Source organism: Notolepis coatsorum (genome assembly GCF_963971535.1).
Source record: "Notolepis coatsorum genome assembly, chromosome: 9".
NCBI lineage: Eukaryota > Metazoa > Chordata > Actinopteri > Aulopiformes > Paralepididae > Notolepis > Notolepis coatsorum.
The window spans coordinates 147,618,768-147,639,169 of record NC_140173.1 but is presented as its reverse complement, the minus strand read 5'-3'; the positions used below and the strand labels follow the sequence as shown (position 1 = coordinate 147,639,169).

Sequence of the window (20,402 nt, the reverse complement as noted above, 5' to 3'; positions counted from 1 at the left end):
CACACCCAAGATTTGCACGGTAGACAGAAGAATACCGGATTGGGCTTTAAACAAATAAATAAAATATTAAACGAATTTGAAACTGTGCCAGATATGTTTTATGGAATGCATTCATTGTTTTCCTTGGCTCAGAGATAGCAATCGAGTATGCAATGTGTTATGTATACTAATAGCAGTAGCTGGTATTTGAACGGCGATCTATAACGTCGTTATCCACAAGCCCCTTTGATCTGCGCTATGGATGCGCTTGGCGGGCGGCCAGGAACCATGAAAGGCGCCGGAGCGCTTGGCCTACTTTACACAGAGGGCTTCTTCCGATAGCCGGCCTGGTGAATCATCCCCACCGGCTGAGTATTGGCTGAGTTTCCTCCCCTCCCGTTCTCCATGCTCTCCCTGGGAGCCCGGGACGTTTCATTGTCACGGCTAATTCTCCCTGCGCTGCATCTCCCCCCGTCTCCAGTGGTGGAAAGTAACTAAGTATTTTTACTCAAGTACTGTAGGCCTACTTACGTACAATTTCGAGCTACTTGTACTTTGAATGAATGAGTTTATTTCGAACATAAATTAAAACAAATGAAATACATTTTAAATAAAACAATAAAGTGATAAACAGATTAGAAAACAAACAAACAAGCAAAACAGAAATGTTCCAAAAGGAGTAGGAGGAAAGTGTAAACGTATGTATTCTCCAATATCTTATGCAACTCATATTAACTCATTTTCATACAACCCAAAATTCCACACTATGAAAAGAAAATATTATAAAAACGAAAATATCAGTAGTAATAATACTAATGATAATCCCGCCGAGCACTATAGCCCCCTGGACAGGCTCAAGCGGTCAACACAACGCCTCCTCATCCATATACCTCGGAGATATAATCCTTTTATATTGTTTTTTTTTAAGTCATATTTGTGCTGCTTTCTTTAATTCCACACTCAAACCATTCCACCGATTCACTCCACAAACTGAAATGCACTTTGCACATTGTTGAACGAACAGCCTGTTTCTTGAAGTTAGACTCTCCTCTTAAATTGTAACCCCCCTCTCTATCACGGAATTTTTTTTGGATGTTACCCGGGAGTGAATTGTATCGTGCTCTAAACATGATTTGTGGAGTCTTAAATTCAGCCAGGTCCCTGATTTTCATGTGATTTCACAAACTGTGTTTATTATTATTATTTTTTTTGTATTATCTTTCCCCCCTCCTTTTTCCGCTTTTCTCCATCCCAATGTTAGTCGTTATGCCAATTCCCCAATCCCCTTCCTGGTCGTTGCGCACTCTACCCCCTACCGTCGGTCTGTGAGGGCGGAGACTATCACATGCTTCCTCCGACACATGTGTACCCAGCCCACCGCTTCTTTTCACCTGGCAGCGCGGACTCTCGCCGGGGGAGTGTAACGTGTGGAAGGGTCACACTACCTTCACCATTTACCTCCTCGCTGTGCAGGCGCCCCGACCGACCTGTAGGAGTCGCTGTTTTACAACGACCAGATTACCACCCGCCGGCTTCCCACCCTCTAACACTGCCAATTGTGCCAGTATGACGACCGGCCCCAAGCCGGAGGCACCGCTGTCAGCCGGATTCGATACCAGTGTCTCTCTGCGGTGGTAGACAGACGCTTAGTCCGCTGTGCTACCCCGGCCGACCTAATTGCTCTTTTTTTGTAGTGTGCATAATGGTTTTAAGTTACTGCCCCGTCTTCTGTAGTGTGGTAGTGAAAGGGTTAAAGGGGAACTATCTTATAAATGGCCTTTTTGAGTGTTTATAGCATTGTTTCCTAGCTATGTGAACTTATATTAATATGATCTATGTCTCTAATTCTCATATTGGCGCATTCTTCCAATTCTCCTCTCACAATATTCACCCTCACTGAACTGAGTCATTTGAAAATGTGATGATTTGTGATGTCAGAGAGACACCGCTGCATGTTAATGGCGAGGTACAAGATGAGCTGCACACAGTGGTTGGAGTCCAGGCTCAAAACGACTCGAGATCTTGAGGTAGAAAAAAATGCTGTTTTTGAGGACTTGATTAGAAATACAAAACAATGAATACAAAAAAAATATATATATTACAGAGGTGTTCCATAGACTCACAGGAATTGTGTAAAAGTGCCCAAATAGTGTAAGAAATAGTAAAATAGTTCCCCTTTAAGTAACGGAACTGTCCACCACTGCCCGTCTCCCTGGAAGGCGGTGGTGTGTCCGTTCTTCTCCCCCAGCCGGTGTTGCTGGAGAGAGGCCTTCTTATCGAGCGCCGGCTGTGGCTGTGACTGCCGGTGTTGCTAGGCGACTAACGAAAAGCCATCGGTTGAAATGTTTTAAAGTTCTGGGGGCGCGCTGAGCACTGGAAACACCGTCGGCTGTCGGGAATGTGTGATCTTTTATTTTCTATTAAATACATTTTACCCAGGCAGGTCAATTATAAGAACAAGTTCCTCTCAAAGGGTAACAGGGAAATGGGAAAAAATTATTTAATAATGAAATGAAATAGAAAAGAGATAGACTATATATATCCGTCACAGAGGTAGGGGAAAACACATCAAACAAACAACCAAATAAAAGTACATGGTATGGGGTGGCTGGGTGGCGCAGCAGACAAGGCGCTCGTCACCAACGCAAGAGACACGTACTGGTATCAAATCCAGCTGTCAGCGTTGCCTCCGGCTTGGGCCGGCCGTCATACTGGCTCGATTGGCAGAGTCAGCGGGGAGGGAAGCCGGTGGGTGGGTGGGTCTGGGTCGTTGTGGACAGCGACTCCTACAGTTCGGTCGGGGCGCCTGCACAGCGAGGGAAGGATCTGGAGGGAGGTAGTGTGACCTTCCACACGTTACACTCTCTCAGTGAGAGTCCGCGCTGCAGGTGAAAATAAGTGGTGGGCTGGCTACACATGTGTCGGAGGAAGCATGTGATAGTCTCCGCCCTCCCAGACCGACGGTAGGGGGTAGAGTGCGCAACGACCAGGAAGGGGATTGGGAATTGGCATAACGACTAACATTGGGATGGGAGAAAAATGGAAAAAGGAGGGGGGAAAAGATCATTCAAGAAAAACGTACATGGTATGTAATACATGAAGCAGAACAGACTGATTACAGCTTTAAAAGGCAGTAGCACAACGTTTCCATTTAATTGAATGAGGGAGAAGAAGTTCCAGGCAGGGTTGAAAGGTCAGGTTCTCAGTCGACACGTCGCCTAATTTGCCTTGATCATGACCTCTGCACGACGTGTCCTTGTTATACACCATACAGGCCAGCGTTTCATTCAGCATCGCTTCCTGTAAGAGCCATATGAGTGTTTCTAGTTATGGAGTATTATTATTATTATTATTATTATTATTATTATTATTATTATTATTATTATTATTATTATTATTATTATTATTATTATTATTATTATTATTATTATTATTATTATTATTATTATTATTATTATTATTATTATTATTATTATTATTATTATTATTATTATTATTATTATTATTATTATTATTATTATTATATCAAATTGAAGGATATGTGAATATTAATTGAAAGCAGATTATTATGAGTTATTATTATGGAACGTTATGATGTATCTGTGTGGCCTGCAACAGGGAACGCTTGCCCAATGCCCAGTGTCGGCCTATTCTGGGGACAATGGACTAGCCTCAGTTGTGTATGGTGGGCTGTGGTTCACCTGACTTGCCTGAACGGCACTATAGATGCAGACCAGTCACTGCGCAGCTGAGGTGGTATAAATGAGTGATGGCAATCACTTGGGTGAGGGGTAGAACGGGAACGGGCACACAGTTTTCTGACCGCTTTGGTCCCAGCTTTGATGTAAATTTGATTTTCTAAATAAATCGGATCTGACAACGGAACTCAAAGTGTGGAGACTATTATTGGATTTAGAAAGCGCGTACAGAATACCTCCCGACCGCCTCGAGACGCGGACCCGGGCAGAGGCCGCTACACTTCCCTTGCAGCAGCAAGAAAATGCCAAAAGAATTAGGACTGTCAGTTTATCGCGTTAATTAGATTAATTAATTACACAGCAAATTATCGCGTTATGAAAATTAACTCAAAAAATATCGTATTCATTCCATAAGAACGTAGAATACACATTTACAGACTTTTTTTTAATATGGTCCATTTGCATGTTCTTGGTATCTGATTCTAGGGACATCTATGGATCTCAGGGAATGTATTCCCAGTGTCAGAAATACTGTGTCTCTTACTAGGATTGAGTAAATTGTAATGAACCAAATGAGAATATCAATACATTTTTTTTAATCTTTGACTGTGAATAACACCATGCTAAAATTTACCAGACCTGAAAAATCTAAGCAAATTAATAGATGGAAGATGATTAAACAGAAGGTTTTGTAGATACAGTACTGAATTCTGCCATCCGGACACATGCCATTTGAAATATGATTATAGAATATAGAATATCAGGCATAAAATGGTTATGCGATTAAAATGCGATTAATTCGATTAATTAATTACAAATCCTGTAATTAATTAGATGATTTTTTTTAATCGCCTGACAGCACAAAAAATATATATACTTTTTTTTCCGACCGATTTCTTTTATAAACGCAGATGTTGGGCTGGTCATTTTAAATCACCACAAACCTGGGCACAGACACGGAATCAAAACGTCTTCCGCTGAACCTGCTGCTTCTCCAGATGAAACCTCTGACCTCTGCCCTCTGACCCCTCCGCCGCTGTTGTCTTTCCTCTCAACACGTTGTATGACCTGCATGAATCTTCTCTTCTTCCCCCTTTCTTTCTTTCTTTCTTTCTTTCTTTCTTTCTTTCTTTCTTTCTTTCTTTCTTTCTTTCTTTCTTTCTTTCTTTCTTTCTTTCTTTCTTTCTTTCTTTCTTTCTTTCCTTCTTTCTTTCTTTCTTTCTTTCTTTCTTTCTTTCTTTCTTTCTTTCTTTCTTTCTTTCTTTCTTTCTTTCTTTCTTTCTTTCTTTCTTTCTTTCTTTTCTTCTTTCTTTCTTTCTTTCTTTCTTTCTTTCTTTCTTTCTTTCTTTCTTTCTTTCTTTCTTTCTTTCTTTCTTTCTTTCTTTCTTTCTTTCTTTCTTTCTTTCTTTCTTCTTTCTTTCTTTCTTTCTTTTTTTCTGTTCGTCTGCTTTTCTTTCTTTCTTTCTTTCTTTCTTTCTTTCTTTCTTTCTTTCTTTCTTTCTTTCTTTCTTTCTTTCTTCTTTCTTTCTTTCTTTCTTTCTTTCTTTCTTTCTTTCTTTCTTTCTTTCTTTCTTTCTTTCTTTCTTTCTTTCTTTCTTTCTTTCTTTCTTTCTGTTCGTCTGTTTCTCTTTCTCTTCCTAAAGCCTGCCTTGTCCTTCTGACACGTCTCCAGGAAGACAAAGGTGAGACAGACGTCCACCTCTCTGTCCTCCAGCCTCTACACTCCACCTCTCTGTCCTCCAGCCTCTACACTCCACCTCTCTGTCCTCCAGCCTCTACACTCCACCTCTCTGTCCTCCAGCCTCTACACTCCACCTCTCTGTCCTCCAGCCTCTACACTCCACCTCTCTGTCCAGCCTCTACACTCCACCTCTCTGTCCTCCAGCCTCTACACTCCACCTCTCTGTCCTCCAGCCTCTACACTCCACCTCTCTGTCCTCCAGCCGCTACACTCCACCTCTCTGTCCTCCAGCCTCTACACTCCACCTCTCTGTCCTCCAGCCGCTACACTCCACCTCTCTGTCCTCCAGCCTCTACACTCCACCTCTCTGTCCAGCAAAAAAAAACGAACGAAAAAAAAGAACGCAAAAAAATGAACTAACTAAAACGCAAAAAAACGAACGCAAAAAAACTAACACTAGACTCACACACCATGTGACCTGAACACTAGACTCACACACCATGTGACTAAAACAAAAACGCAAAAAAACGAACGAACTAAAACGAAAAAACAAAAAAACGAACCAAAAAAAAACGAACCAAAAAAAACAAACGCAAAAAAAATTACGAACTAAAACAAAAACAAACGCAAAAAAAGAATGCAAAAAAAAGAAGAAAAAGAACGAACTAAAACGAACGCAAAAAAAGAATGCAAAAAAAGAACACAAAAACGAACGAAAAAAAAGAACGCAAAAAAATTAACGAACTAAAACGAAAACGCAAAAAAAATAACGCAAAAAAACGAACGCAAAAAAAACGAAAACGCAAAAATACGAACGAACTAAAACAAAAACGCAAAAAATGAACGAACTAAAACGAAAACGCAAAAAAACGAACAAACTAAAACGAAAACGCAAAGAAAACAACGCAAAAAAACGAACCAACTAAAACGAAAACACAAAAAAACGAACCAAAAAAAAACGAACAAAAAAAAACGAACGCAAAAAAAATTACGAACTAAAACAAAAACAAACGCAAAAAAAGAATGCAAAAAAAAGAACACAAAAAAACGAGAAAAAAAAGAACGCAAAAAAAGTAACTAACCAAAACGAAAACGCAAAAAAACGAACGCAAAAAAACCAATGCAAAAAAACGAAAACGCAAAAAAAGAACGAACTAAAACAAAAACGCAAAAAAAAGAACGAACTAAAACAAAAAACGCAAAAAAAAAACGCAAAAAATTTAACGAACTAAAATGAAAACGAACGCAAAAAAAGAACGCAAAAAAATGAACTAACTAAAACAAAAACGCAAAAAAAGTTTTACACTCCACCTCTCTGTCCTCCAGCCTCTACACTCCACCTCTCTGTCCTCCAGCCTCTACACTCCACCTCTCTGTCCTCCAGCCTCTACACTCCACCTCTCTGTCCTCCAGCCTCTACACTCCACCTCTCTGTCTCCAGCCTCTACACTCCACCTCTCTGTCCTCCAGCCTCTACACTCCACCTCTCTGTCCTCCAGCCTCTACACTCCACCTCTCTGTCCTCCAGCCTCTACACTCCACCTCTCTGTCCTCCAGCCTCTACACTCCACCTCTCTGTCCTCCAGCCTCTACACTCCACCTCTCTGTCCTCCAGCCTCTACACTCCACCTCTCTGTCCTCCAGCCTCTACACTCCACCTCTCTGTCCTCCAGCCTCTACACTCCACCTCTCTGTCCTCCAGCCTCTACACTCCACCTCTCTGTCCTCCAGCCTCTACACTCCACCTCTCTGTCCTCCAGCCTCTACACTCCACCTCTCTGTCCTCCAGCCTCTACACTCCACCTCTCTGTCCAGCCTCTACACTCCACCTCTCTGTCCTCCAGCCGCTACACTCCACCTCTCTGTCCAGCCTCTACACTCCACCTCTCTGTCCTCCAGCCTCTACACTCCACCTCTCTGTCCTCCAGCCTCTACACTCCACCTCTCTGTCCTCCAGCCTCTACACTCCACCTCTCTGTCCTCCAGCCTCTACACTCCACCTATCTGTCCTCCAGCCTCTACACTCCACCTCTCTGTCCTCCAGCCGCTACACTCCACCTCTCTGTCCAGCCTCTACACTCCACCTCTCTGTCCTCCAGCCTCTACACTCCACCTCTCTGTCCTCCAGCCTCTACACTCCACCTCTCTGTCCTCCAGCCTCTACACTCCACCTCTCTGTCCTCCAGCCTCTACACTCCACCTCTCTGTCCTCCAGCCTCTACACTCCACCTCTCTGTCCTCCAGCCTCTACACTCCACCTCTCTGTCCTCCAGCCTCTACACTCCACCTCTCTCTCCAGCCTCTACACTCCACCTCTCTGTCCTCCAGCCTCTACACTCCACCTCTCTGTCCTCCAGCCTCTACACTCCACCTCTCTGTCCTCCAGCCTCTACACTCCACCTCTCTGTCCTCCAGCCTCTACACTCCACCTCTCTGTCCTCCAGCCTCTACACTCCACCTCTCTGTCCTCCAGCCTCTACACTCCACCTCTCTGTCCTCCAGCCTCTACACTCCACCTCTCTGTCCTCCAGCCTCTACACTCCACCTCTCTGTCCTCCAGCCTCTACACTCCACCTCTCTGTCCTCCAGCCTCTACACTCCACCTCTCTGTCCAGCCTCTACACTCCACCTCTCTGTCCTCCAGCCTCTACACTCCACCTCTCTGTCCTCCAGCCTCTACACTCCACCTCTCTGTCCAGCCTCTACACTCCACCTCTCTGTCCTCCAGCCTCTACACTCCACCTCTCTGTCCAGCAAAAAAAAACGAACGAAAAAAAAGAACACAAAAAAATGAACTAACTAAAACGCCAAAAAACGAACGCAAAAAAACTAACACTAGACTCACACACCATGTGACCTGAACACTAGACTCACACACCATGTGACTAAAACAAAAACGCAAAAAAACGAACGAACTAAAACGAAAACACAAAAAAACGAACCAAAAAAAAACGAACAAAAAAAAACGAACGCAAAAAAAATTACGAACTAAAACAAAAACAAACGCAAAAAAAGAACGCAAAAAAAAGAACACAAAAAAACGAAAAAAAAGAACGAACTAAAACGAAAACGAACGCAAAAAAAGAATGCAAAAAAAAGAACACAAAAACGAACAAAAAAAAAGAACGCAAAAAAATTAACGAACTAAAACGAAAACGCAAAAAAAATAACGCAAAAAAACGAACGCAAAAAAAACGAAAACGCAAAAATACGAACGAACTAAAACAAAAACACAAAAAAAGAACGAACTAAAACGAAAACGAACGCAAAAAAAAAATGCAAAAAAAGAACGAAAAAAAATGAACGAACTAAAACAAAAACGCAAAAAAACGAACAAACTAAAACGAAAACACAAAGAAAACAACGCAAAAAAACGAACCAACTAAAACGAAAACACAAAAAAACGAACCAAAAAAAAACGAACCAAAAAAAACGAACGCAAAAAAATTTACGAACTAAAACAAAAACAAACGCAAAAAAAGAATGCAAAAAAAAGAACGCAAAAAAAGTAACTAACTAAAACGAAAACGCAAAAAAAGAACGAACTAAAACAAAAACGCAAAAAAAAGAACGAACTAAAACGAAAAACGCAAAAAAAAAACGCACAAAAATTTACGAACTAAAATGAAAACGAACGCAAAAAAAAGAACGCAAAAAAATGAACTAACTAAAACAGAAACGCAAAAAAAGTTTTACACTCCACCTCTCTGTCCTCCAGCCTCTACACTCCACCTCTCTGTCCTCCAGCCTCTACACTCCACCTCTCTGTCCTCCAGCCTCTACACTCCACCTCTCTGTCCTCCAGCCTCTACACTCCACCTCTCTGTCCTCCAGCCGCTACACTCCACCTCTCTGTCCTCCAGCCTCTACACTCCACCTCTCTGTCCTCCAGCCTCTACACTCCACCTCTCTGTCCTCCAGCCTCTACACTCCACCTCTCTGTCCTCCAGCCTCTACACTCCACCTCTCTGTCCTCCAGCCTCTACACTCCACCTCTCTGTCCTCCAGCCTCTACACTCCACCTCTCTCTCCAGCCTCTACACTCCACCTCTCTGTCCTCCAGCCTCTACACTCCACCTCTCTGTCCTCCAGCCTCTACACTCCACCTCTCTGTCCTCCAGCCTCTACACTCCACCTCTCTGTCCTCCAGCCTCTACACTCCACCTCTCTGTCCAGCCTCTACACTCCACCTCTCTGTCCAGCCTCTACACTCCACCTCTCTGTCCTCCAGCCTCTACACTCCACCTCTCTGTCCTCCAGCCTCTACACTCCACCTCTCTGTCCAGCCTCTACACTCCACCTCTCTGTCCTCCAGCCTCTACACTCCACCTCTCTGTCCAGCAAAAAAAACGAACGAAAAAAAAGAACACAAAAAAATGAACTAACTAAAACGCCAAAAAACGAACGCAAAAAAACTAACACTAGACTCACACACCATGTGACCTGAACACTAGACTCACACACCATGTGACTAAAACAAAAACGCAAAAAAACGAACGAACTAAAACGAAAACACAAAAAAACGAACCAAAAAAAAACGAACCAAAAAAAACGAACGCAAAAAAAATTACGAACTAAAACAAAAACAAACGCAAAAAAAGAGCGCAAAAAAAAGAACACAAAAAAACGAAAAAAAAGAACGAACTAAAACGAAAACGAACGCAAAAAAAGAATGCAAAAAAAAGAACACAAAAACGAACGAAAAAAAAGAACGCAAAAAAATTAACGAACTAAAACGAAAACGCAAAGAAAATAACGCAAAAAAACGAACGCAAAAAAAACGAAAACGCAAAAATACGAACGAACTAAAACAAAAACACAAAAAAAGAACGAACTAAAACGAAAACGAATGCAAAAAAAAATGCAAAAAAAGAACGAAAAAAAATGAACGAACTAAAACAAAAACGCAAAAAAACGAACAAACTAAAACGAAAACGCAAAGAAAACAACGCAAAAAAACGAACCAACTAAAACGAAAACACAAAAAAACGAACCAAAAAAAAACGAACCAAAAAAAACGAACGCAAAAAAATTTACGAACTAAAACAAAAACAAACGCAAAAAAAGAATGCAAAAAAAAGAACGCAAAAAAAGTAACTAACTAAAACGAAAACGCAAAAAAAGAACGAACTAAAACAAAAACGCAAAAAAAAGAACGAACTAAAACGAAAAACGCAAAAAAAAAACGCACAAAAATTAACGAACTAAAATGAAAACGAACGCAAAAAAAAGAACGCAAAAAAATGAACTAACTAAAACAGAAACGCAAAAAAAGTTTTACACTCCACCTCTCTGTCCTCCAGCCTCTACACTCCACCTCTCTGTCCTCCAGCCTCTACACTCCACCTCTCTGTCCTCCAGCCTCTACACTCCACCTCTCTGTCCTCCAGCCTCTACACTCCACCTCTCTGTCCTCCAGCCGCTACACTCCACCTCTCTGTCCAGCCTCTACACTCCACCTCTCTGTCCTCCAGCCTCTACACTCCACCTCTCTGTCCTCCAGCCTCTACACTCCACCTCTCTGTCCTCCAGCCTCTACACTCCACCTCTCTGTCCTCCAGCCTCTACACTCCACCTCTCTGTCCTCCAGCCTCTACACTCCACCTCTCTCTCCAGCCTCTACACTCCACCTCTCTGTCCTCCAGCCTCTACACTCCACCTCTCTGTCCTCCAGCCTCTACACTCCACCTCTCTGTCCTCCAGCCTCTACACTCCACCTCTCTGTCCTCCAGCCTCTACACTCCACCTCTCTGTCCTCCAGCCTCTACACTCCACCTCTCTGTCCAGCCTCTACACTCCACCTCTCTGTCCTCCAGCCTCTACACTCCACCTCTCTGTCCTCCAGCCTCTACACTCCACCTCTCTGTCCAGCCTCTACACTCCACCTCTCTGTCCTCCAGCCTCTACACTCCACCTAATGTACCTCTACTCTACTCTAATATATTCTACTCTACTCTGCTCTATTCTACTCTATTCTATTCTACTCTACTCTACTCTATTCTATTCTACTCTACTCTACTCTATTCTACTCTATTCTATTCTACTCTACTCTATTCTATTCTATTCTACTCTACTCTGCTCTACTCTACTCTGTTCTACTCTACTCTCTACTCTGTTATACTCTACTCTCTACTCTGTTCTACTCTACTCTCTACTCTATTCTATTCTACTCTACTCTGCTCTACTCTACTCTGTTCTACTCTACTCTCTACTCTATTCTATTCTACTCTACTCTGCTCTACTCTACTCTGTTCTACTCTACTCTCTACTCTGTTCTACTCTATTCTACTCTACTCTCTACTCTGTTCTACTCTGCTCTACTCTATTCTACTCTATTCTATTCTACTCTACTCTGCTCTACTCTACTCTGTTCTACTCTACTCTCTACTCTGTTCTACTCTACTCTGCTCTATTCTACTCTACTCTATTCTATTCTACTCTACTCTACTCTGCTCTACTCTACTCTGCTCTACTCTACTCTACTCTGTTCTACTCTACTCTCTACTCTGTTCTACTCTACTCTCTACTCTGTTCTACTCTACTCTCTACTCTGTTCTACTCTACTCTGTTCTACTCTACTCTGTTCTACTCCACTCTGTTCTACTCTGTTCTACTCTACTCTGTTCTACTCTACTCTGTTCTACTCTACTCTGTTACAATATACTCTGTTCTACTCTACTCTGCTCTAATCTACTTTACTCTAATGTACTCTACTCTACTTTTCCACAAGTAAACTTCTAAAAGAGTTGATTCCCTTTTATACCTGCAGAATGACTATGAACAAGTACGCGTGTGAACAAGGCAATATGATTGGTGGAAGGCTGTGGAAGCCAATGGAAAAACATTTAAATACTCTCCACCCAAACCTGTCAAAACGTAGGTTGTTTTTTAACGTAGCAACAAAGAAAAGAAGGTAATTACAATAGACATTTTTAATTACAAAAAATAAATAATTAAACAATAATAAAACATAAACAGCCTTTGTTGATGACTATTTATGTTTCCTTTGTCGTTCTGTGTGCATCCCCTAAAGCCATAAACAATATGTTGGTCTCTAGAAAGGTAATTACTTTGCTTCTTTAACAAGGAATGTACAATTACACATTGTGTGTCCTAACAAAGGGAACTATTGCTGAGCCCGTTCATTTATTTTGCTCTTGTCAGTTTTTTGGGCGATGAATAATTGCCCGCGCCGCTCATTACGATGATGCAGCAGCACACATAAGTACACAGAAGGCACATAATTGCATTTTTAATAATTCATGAGGAAGGTTTATGACTCTGTGGCCTTCAACACATATTTCTCTGCTTTGTTGCAGAAATTGGAGGAGTTCTTATTCTGCATGGAGGAGAATCACGCCGAGGTAAGAAAGGTCCCTCTTGGTATTACAACTCTCATTGTGTTGTTCAATGTTACCTGCAGGGGTGTAAAGTACTTGAGTAATTGCACTTTGTTAAAATACTTAAGTACTGTTTTTGGGGATTTGTACTTTACTCGAGTATTATTAGGTTTGTATACTTGTACTTTTACTCAATTACATTTCAGAGAGAAAAAAAAACATACTTTTTTACTCCTTACATTTAAAATGCAGAGCAAAGTTTGTACAAAGTACAAATCTCGCAGGTCCAACCATTTGAATTAGTATATTTGTTTCTCTGGCCGAACTAACGTTAACGTTATTAATCCTGCGGCCGAACTTAAAAACAGCCAATCAAATCCCCATCAATGGAAAATGAACCCGCCCATACCCCCAATGCTGATTGGTCCTTGTGCAAGACTAGAAAGCGGGGATCTTTGATTAAACACCTGCTATCAGAAGAATAATTTCATATCAAATGAAAAATTGGCACACGATGGAATGAGTTTGAGACCCCTGGTATATCCCTTGCAATAAAAAAAGTTTTTACTTTAACTTTTTAGTACTTAAGCTACAGGGAGCCACATCAGAGTGGCTAAAGAGCTGCATGCGTCTCCGGAGCCGACCCCTGGTGGTCTAGTGTGTTCATTAGACGGGTGAAATCCTCTGTGCCCGTTTTCTTAGGGAGTTAGCCTCGCTGGTGTGCGCGCCATTAGCGTTAGCCACGCTTCTTTTTAAAGATTTATTTTAGCATTTTTACAGCTTTTATATAGGCCATACAAGACCGACAGAGGAGAGGGCGAACGGGAGAGGATGTGGGGAGGACATGCGACAAATATCGCCGGGAGCGGGAGGCGAACCCGGGACGCCTGTACGTTAATGCCAAGCAAGCAGTGCAAAAATGCTTCCGCATTCGTCACCGCACGCTAGTGCGGTAAAGCGCCCTTCTTTTCAGACAAATGCTACCGTGCGTGCACCGGCGGCGGCGTGCTCGCTCAGGTGCGTGCGTGCGCCGGCGTGCTCGCGCGAGGTGCCCGCGCATGCGCATGAGATCCGACACGAGCGGAGCTCAATATATATAAGTCACCGCCCCTTATTCAGTATCTAGCAATAGCTCAATTGGCAAGGACACATGGCTGTGGATCCTATGGCTTGTTTGCTGGCGAGTTCGAATCCCATCGAAAATATTTTTTAACGTGATTTTTTTTTAACGTGTATTCTTTCGCCGGTTAAGGTTAGGCATGGTTAAGGTTAAGGTTAAGGTTAGGCATTGTTTCGGAGTTGGTTAAGGTTAGAACGGTTAAGTTTAGGCGCTGTTAAGGAGCTGGTTAAGGTTAGAGTTTGTCAAAGAGAATGGCAATATAATTTCTATGGTTAAGGTTAGGCATGGTTAATGTTAAGGTTAAGGTTAGGCATTGTTTCGGAGTTGGTTAAGGTTAGAACGGTTAAGTTTAGGCGTTGTTAAGGAGCTGGTTAAGGTTAGAGTTTGTCAAAGAGAATGGCAATAGACAGCCTATTTCCGCGCGACCTGGGCGCTGGGCGGCGGAAAATGAAAGGCGCATTACTGCATGCCACTACGGTAAATTTTTGCACTGCTTGCTTGGCATAAAGCTACACGCACCCGGGACGGTGTGCGAGGCACTATGCGGTGCGCCACGAGGGCACCCCAGCGTTAGCCACGCTTCTAGGCCTTTTTAGCAACTTTTTCTCCCCATTTTCAAATTTTCTCCCATCCCAATTTCGTATTATCCAATTCTACCCTCCCCTGTCTCGAACGTTGCTAGACTATGCCTCCCACTGGTCGGCTGCAATGTGGACGAAGCCTTGCATCACGTGTCCCCTCCGGTACTCGAGGAGGCAGCCGTCGCATCTTTTCACCTGAACAGCGCGATCTCTCAGCGGCGAGGAGTAACGTGTCGTGGGAGGCTCGCGCTACCCCCGTTACTTCCTGATTCTGCTGTACAGGCGCACCAACCGACCTGTAGGAGTCGCTGTCCACAACGTCCGATCCCCACCCACCAGCTTCCCACCCCCTAATACTGCCAATTGTATTAGTATGAACGACCAGCCAAGTCGGAAGCAACGCCGAGAGCTGGGCTCGAACCCAGCGTCTCCCGCGTTAGTGGCGAGCGCCTTGCCCACTGCGCCACTTAGCCGCCCTATATTATATATATATATATTTTTTTTTAATTATTATTCGACTACGGCTCCGTTCGATCGATTAGTTGACTATTCCACTAGTCGAGGTCAGCCCTGTGTATCGATCTACATTGCTGCGGTATGGAGCCCCCTCGCGGGGTACCGACGCCGCGGTGTTGACGGCGCTGTAGTGATCGTGGACGGCTTGTTGTGATTGTGACATTGTTCCTGAGTTCTGCAGAGACGGACGGCAGCCGGGCCTCCCGCCGGCGCCGCTGACCTGCTTCTCCTCTCAGTAATGACTTTTAAGTCAATGATTTCCACTTAGCTATACTGCCTACCACCACGCTGTCACAAAGGACATTGATTGGTGTGTGTGTCTGTGTGCGTGTGCGTGTGTGTGCGTGTGTGTGTGTGCGTGCACGTGTGCACGTGCATGTCTATTCATTTGCTTTTAATCTCTGTCCTTTCATCCTCCTTGCAGTCCCTGAGCCTGTATTGACTCAGTGGTATAGAAGGATGTCTGTGGCGTGTTTGTGTACTTTCTACCGCGTCCCCCAGTGAGTCCAGTGAGTCCAAGGAGAACGCTGGATGGCACATATTGAATAACAATGGATGGATTCAATCTCAGTGAAAATACTTAAATGCGTAGCGCGCTCCCCACAGGAGCCCCGTATCCATCGAATTAACCGTCGATTTCATTACCACACCGGGACGCGATGTTCCAACGTCGTGACGTTATTCGCCCCCAAAGTAAAGTGAAGCGGGTCTGGTTAACATTATGTAGTGTGGTAGTGAAAGTGTTAACCTTCTGTAGGTTAACCTTCTGTAGTGTGGTAGTGAAAGGTTATCCTTCTGTAATGTGGTAGTGAAAGTGTTAACCTTCTGTAGGTTAACCTTCTGTAGTGTGGTAGTGAAAGGTTAACCTTCTGTAGTGTGGTAGTGAAAGGGTTAACCTTCTGTAGTGTGGTAGTGAAAGTGTTAACCTTCTGTAGGTTAACCTTCTGTAGTGTGGTAGTGAAAGGTTAACCTTCTGTAGTGTGGTAGTGAAAGGGTTAACCTTCTGTAATGTGGTAGTGAAAGGTTAACCTTCTGTAGTGTGGTAGTGAAAGGGTTAACCTTCTGTAGTGTGGTAGTGAAAGGGTTAACCTTCTGTAGTGCGGTAGTGAAAGGGTTAACCTTCTGTAGTGTGGTAGTGAAAGGTTATCCTTCTGTAGTGCGGTAGTGAAAGGGTTAACCTTCTGTAATGTGGTAGTGAAAGGTTATCCTTCTGTAATGTGGTAGTGAAAGGTTAACTTTCTGTAGTGTGGTAGTGAAAGGTTAACCTTCTGTAGTGTGGTAGTGAAAGGTTAACCTTCTGTAGTGTGGTAGTGAAAGGGTTAACCTTCTGTAGTGTGGTAGTGAAAGGTTAACCTTCTGTAGTGTGGTAGTGAAAGGTTAACCTTGTGTAGTGTGTTAGTGAGAGGTTAACCTTCTGTAGTGCGGTAGTGAAAGGGTTAACCTTCTGTAGTGCGGTAGTGAAAGGGTTAACCTTCTGTAGTGTGGTAGTGAAAGGTTAACCTTCTGTAGTGTGGTAGTGAAAGGGTTAACCTTCTGTAATGTGGTAGTGAAAGGTTAACCTTCTGTAATGTGGTAGTGAAAGGTTAACCTTATGTAGTGTGGTAGTGAAAGTGTTAACCTTCTAGTGTGGTAGTGAAAGGTTAACCTTCTGTAGTGTGGTAGTGAAAGGTTAACCTTCTGTAGTGTGGTAGTGAAAGGGTTAACCTTCTGTAGTGTGGTAGTGAAAGGTTAACATTCTGTAGTGTGGTAGTGAAAGGTTAACATTCTGTAGTGTGGTAGTGAAAGGTTAACATTATGTAGTGCGGTAGTGAAAGGTTAACCTTCTGTAGTGTGGTAGTGAAAGGTTAACCTTCTGTAGTGTGGTAGTGAAAGGTTAACCTTCTGTAGTGTGGTAGTGAAAGGTTAACCTTCTGTAGTGTGGTAGTGAAAGGTTAACCTTCTGTAGTGTGGTAGGGAAAGGTTAACCTTCTGTAGTGTGGTAGTGAAAGGTTAACCTTCTGTAGTGTGGACGCTGAGGAAGATGCTGAAGATAACATGGAAGGATAAGATCAAGAATGAGGAGGTACTGAGAAGAGCGGATATGCAAGGAGGACAGCTGCTGGAGAGGTTGAAAAAGAGAAAGATGGAGTTGTGCGGGCATGTTCTGAGAGGATCCAGCGGGGAGATGTTCAAGGAGGTGGTGATGGGGAAGGTGGATGGAAAGAGAGGAAGTGGAAGACCAAGAAGAGGCTGGGTAGACGACGTCTGTGATTGGAGCGGCGTGAGAGGCGGAGTCACGGAGTTGGAGAGAAGAAGTGGTGACAGAATGGGTTGGAGAGTGATAGGCAACCTTCGGAACGAAGAAGCCACCTAATGATGATGTGATGGTGAAAGGTTAACCTTCTGTAGTGTGGTAGTGAAAGGGTTAACCTTCTGTAGTGTGTATTGAGCTGTACTGTATTGTACCCATTCTGCAATCTGTTAATAACGTTTTCAATCAATCAATCAATCAATCAATCAGTCTCCGCTAGTGTCAGAGGAAGGTTTTTGTACAGAGACATCATAATAACACAGTATCTGGGCCGTTGTCCAATGGTAGCTGCTGTAGCTCGAAGCCGGTCTTAATTACTTAATTGCCTCCCGGAGGACGAGCGCCTCAGGCCTCTCGCTGCTGTCAGACGTGTGTTTTGAAGTGTCTTCGTGAGCCATCTCCACGCCGGTGAATTCTGAAAGAACCTCGTAACTTCACTCAATCTATTTTCATAATTTTTTTTGACTCGGTTTCAAAGCTTACATTTTCCCTTTTGATGCGTTTGATACGTTTGGCAGGAGGACCCAGGACATCATATGCTGTATACTGTATATTCTGTAGCTTCAGAAACACACGCGAGTTGATGGGAAAATCAATCAAATTATATGTTTTTCCTCTCAGTTCTACCGGGTGTTGGACCTGTCAGCGGAGAGCACACTGCTGGGATGTTTTCAACCTGCAGCTATGTGTCGCGCTACGCTTCCTCCATGCTCTTTGACATTGAAAGACTTTGAATCATTCCCCCCCGTGTGTGTGTGCGTGCGTGTGTGTGTGTGTGTGTGTGTGTGTGTGTGCGTGTGCTTCTGAGCGTGTGAGTGTGAGTGTGTGTGTGTGTGTGTGCTTCTGAGCGTGTGTGTGTGTGCATGTGCTTCTGATCGTGTGAGTGTGTGTGTGTGTGCGTGTGCTTCTGAGCGTGTGAGTCTGTGTGTGTGTGTGCATGTGCTTCTGATCGTGTGAGTGTGTGTGTGTGTGTGTGTGCTTCTGAGCGTGTGAGTCTGTGTGTGTGTGTGCTTCTGAGCGTGTGTGTGTGTGCATGTGCTTCTGATCGTGTGAGTGTGTGTGTGTGTGTGTGCTTCTGAGCGTGTGAGTCTGTATGTGTGACTGTGTGTGCGTGTGCTTCTGAGCGTGTGTGTGTGCGTGCTTCTGAGCGTGTGAGTGTGTGTGTGTGTGTGTGCATGTGCTTCTGATCGTGTGAGTGTGTGTGTGTGTGTGTGTGCTTCTGATCGTGTGAGTCTGTGTGTGTGTGCGTTCTTCTGAGCGTGTGAGTGTGTGTGTGTGTGTGTGTGCACAAATTAGCGTATGCATGCCTTTGTTTCTGATATGATGGAACCCGGGACATCTATGAAGGTTATAATTATCTACCTTCTAACTGTTCATACTATTCATTCTATTCACACTGCCGTGATGATGCCCTGAGTCCTCTGCACTTAGCAGCCTCTGCACACCTCCCACCATAGAAGGTATTTTATTGTATTTTGATGCACAATTACGTGTGGCAACAAGTACAATTTAGTTTAGTCTACCATACAATGACTACCACCACCCCTCCACCCACTCCACCCAAATGGCTGCTTTTATCCAAAGCGCTTTACAATCTGTTCCTCACATTTTACACGTTCACTCAGACGTTCACACACCGACGGCGGAGGCGACCACGCAAGGTGCCAACCTGCTCATCGGGAGCAATGGACCTGTCTCAAAACCCTGCCCTCTTTTCTTGATCCTCCAATCACAGCTGTCGCTTACCTCTGACTTCCTCGTACAAACAAAGTTAGGTAAGCGACAGCTGTGATTGGAGGATCAAGAAAAGGGGCAGGGTATGAGACAGGTCTAATAGGGGTTAAGTGTCTTCTTGCTCAAGGACACATCGACACGCGGCCCAGGAGGAGTGGGAATCGAACCGGGAACCTCCGGATTGCCAGACGACTGCTCTATACCTCGCGAGCCACTGTCGCCCCACTACCACCATCCATCCATCCACCCCCCCCCCCCCCCCCTCCTCACATCTGACATGGATGCAATATCACATGCTCATGTTGATAGTTGTCCTGGAGGCTTTTCAGTTGCTCTTGTTTAATATTTCATAAACCTTTGAATGAAGTAGTAATAGATCATCTGGGCTGCGGACTGTGTAATTGCGATCGTTGAATCTTTTTGCTCACGTTTGACCGGCATGTTCACCGAACACAGACTTTGATATCAGTGGGAAAATCCTACACATATTACCTATCCATGAGTGGGTGAATGGGTGAGTGAATGGGTGAATGGGTGAGTGAATGGGTGAATGTGTGAGTGAATGGGTGAATGTGTGAGTGAATGGGTGAATGGGTGAGTGAATGGGTGAATGTGTGAGTGAATGGGTGAATGTGTGAGTGAATGGGTGAATGTGTGAGTGAATGGGTGAATGTGTGAGTGAATGGGTGAATGGGTGAGTCAGTGAATGGGTGAGTGAATGGGTGAATGGGTGAATGGGTGAATGGGTGAGTGAATGGGTGAGTCAGTGAATGGGTGAATGTGAGGCATAAATTGTAAAGCGCTTTGGATAAAAGCTGCTATATAAATGCAAACAATTTCCTCGGGGCGACCGAGAAAACCACTGCTTCTATTAGCTGATCAAAAAGATAGGAGGACTTTATCATGCAGTATGGATGCAGTGTGAATGCAGTATGCACTGCTTTCACAATGGCTTGTGAAGTTTAAAAGCCATTTCTGTTTCGTTCAAAACAACAGCCAGACACGGTTAAAGTGAGGCACTGATGCTTTCAGCGATGTGAGGTATCTGTAAGGGCTGCGTGTGGCGTGTGGGTCATGAGCAGATAATAGGGACTCTCTAAGGCCCCGTTTAGACGGAAACGCTAGCAGGTGAATCCGCAAAAATATTTTTACGGATGTGCCTTTCGTTTATACGGAAACGGCGTTTTTACGGGGTGAAACCGCAAAAAAGTGAGACTACCTTCCAGGGTGGAATTCCTAGAAACGCAAAAGCTTTGCGCTTTCGTCTAAACTGTCAAACCGTATAAATCTGTTAAAACGATGACGAAAGGGTTGTCACGGCTCTGGTCGCGCGTACTGCTTACGTCACAGGTAGCAGGTATGCGCCAGTAGCCGAGACGTAAACAAAGCAAGTATGTCTGACTTATATCAACGGAGATCACCTGAAGGCTACATTGGCAGTACTTTTAACCCTTTCACTGCCA

At 43.8% G+C, this 20,402-nt stretch overlaps 1 protein-coding gene across 1 annotated transcript in view; it reads left to right on the top strand.

The window, feature by feature from the left end:
* disc1 (DISC1 scaffold protein) overlaps nucleotides 1–20,402 on the top strand; it is a gene marked incomplete at its 5' end in the record, with an annotated part of 174,028 nt that overhangs the window by 130,060 nt on the left and 23,566 nt on the right. Inside the window, 2 exon segments of the mRNA XM_084322047.1 lie at nucleotides 11,175–11,277; nucleotides 12,678–12,722. Of these exon segments, the coding sequence (XP_084178173.1) occupies nucleotides 11,175–11,277; nucleotides 12,678–12,722 (148 nt within the window).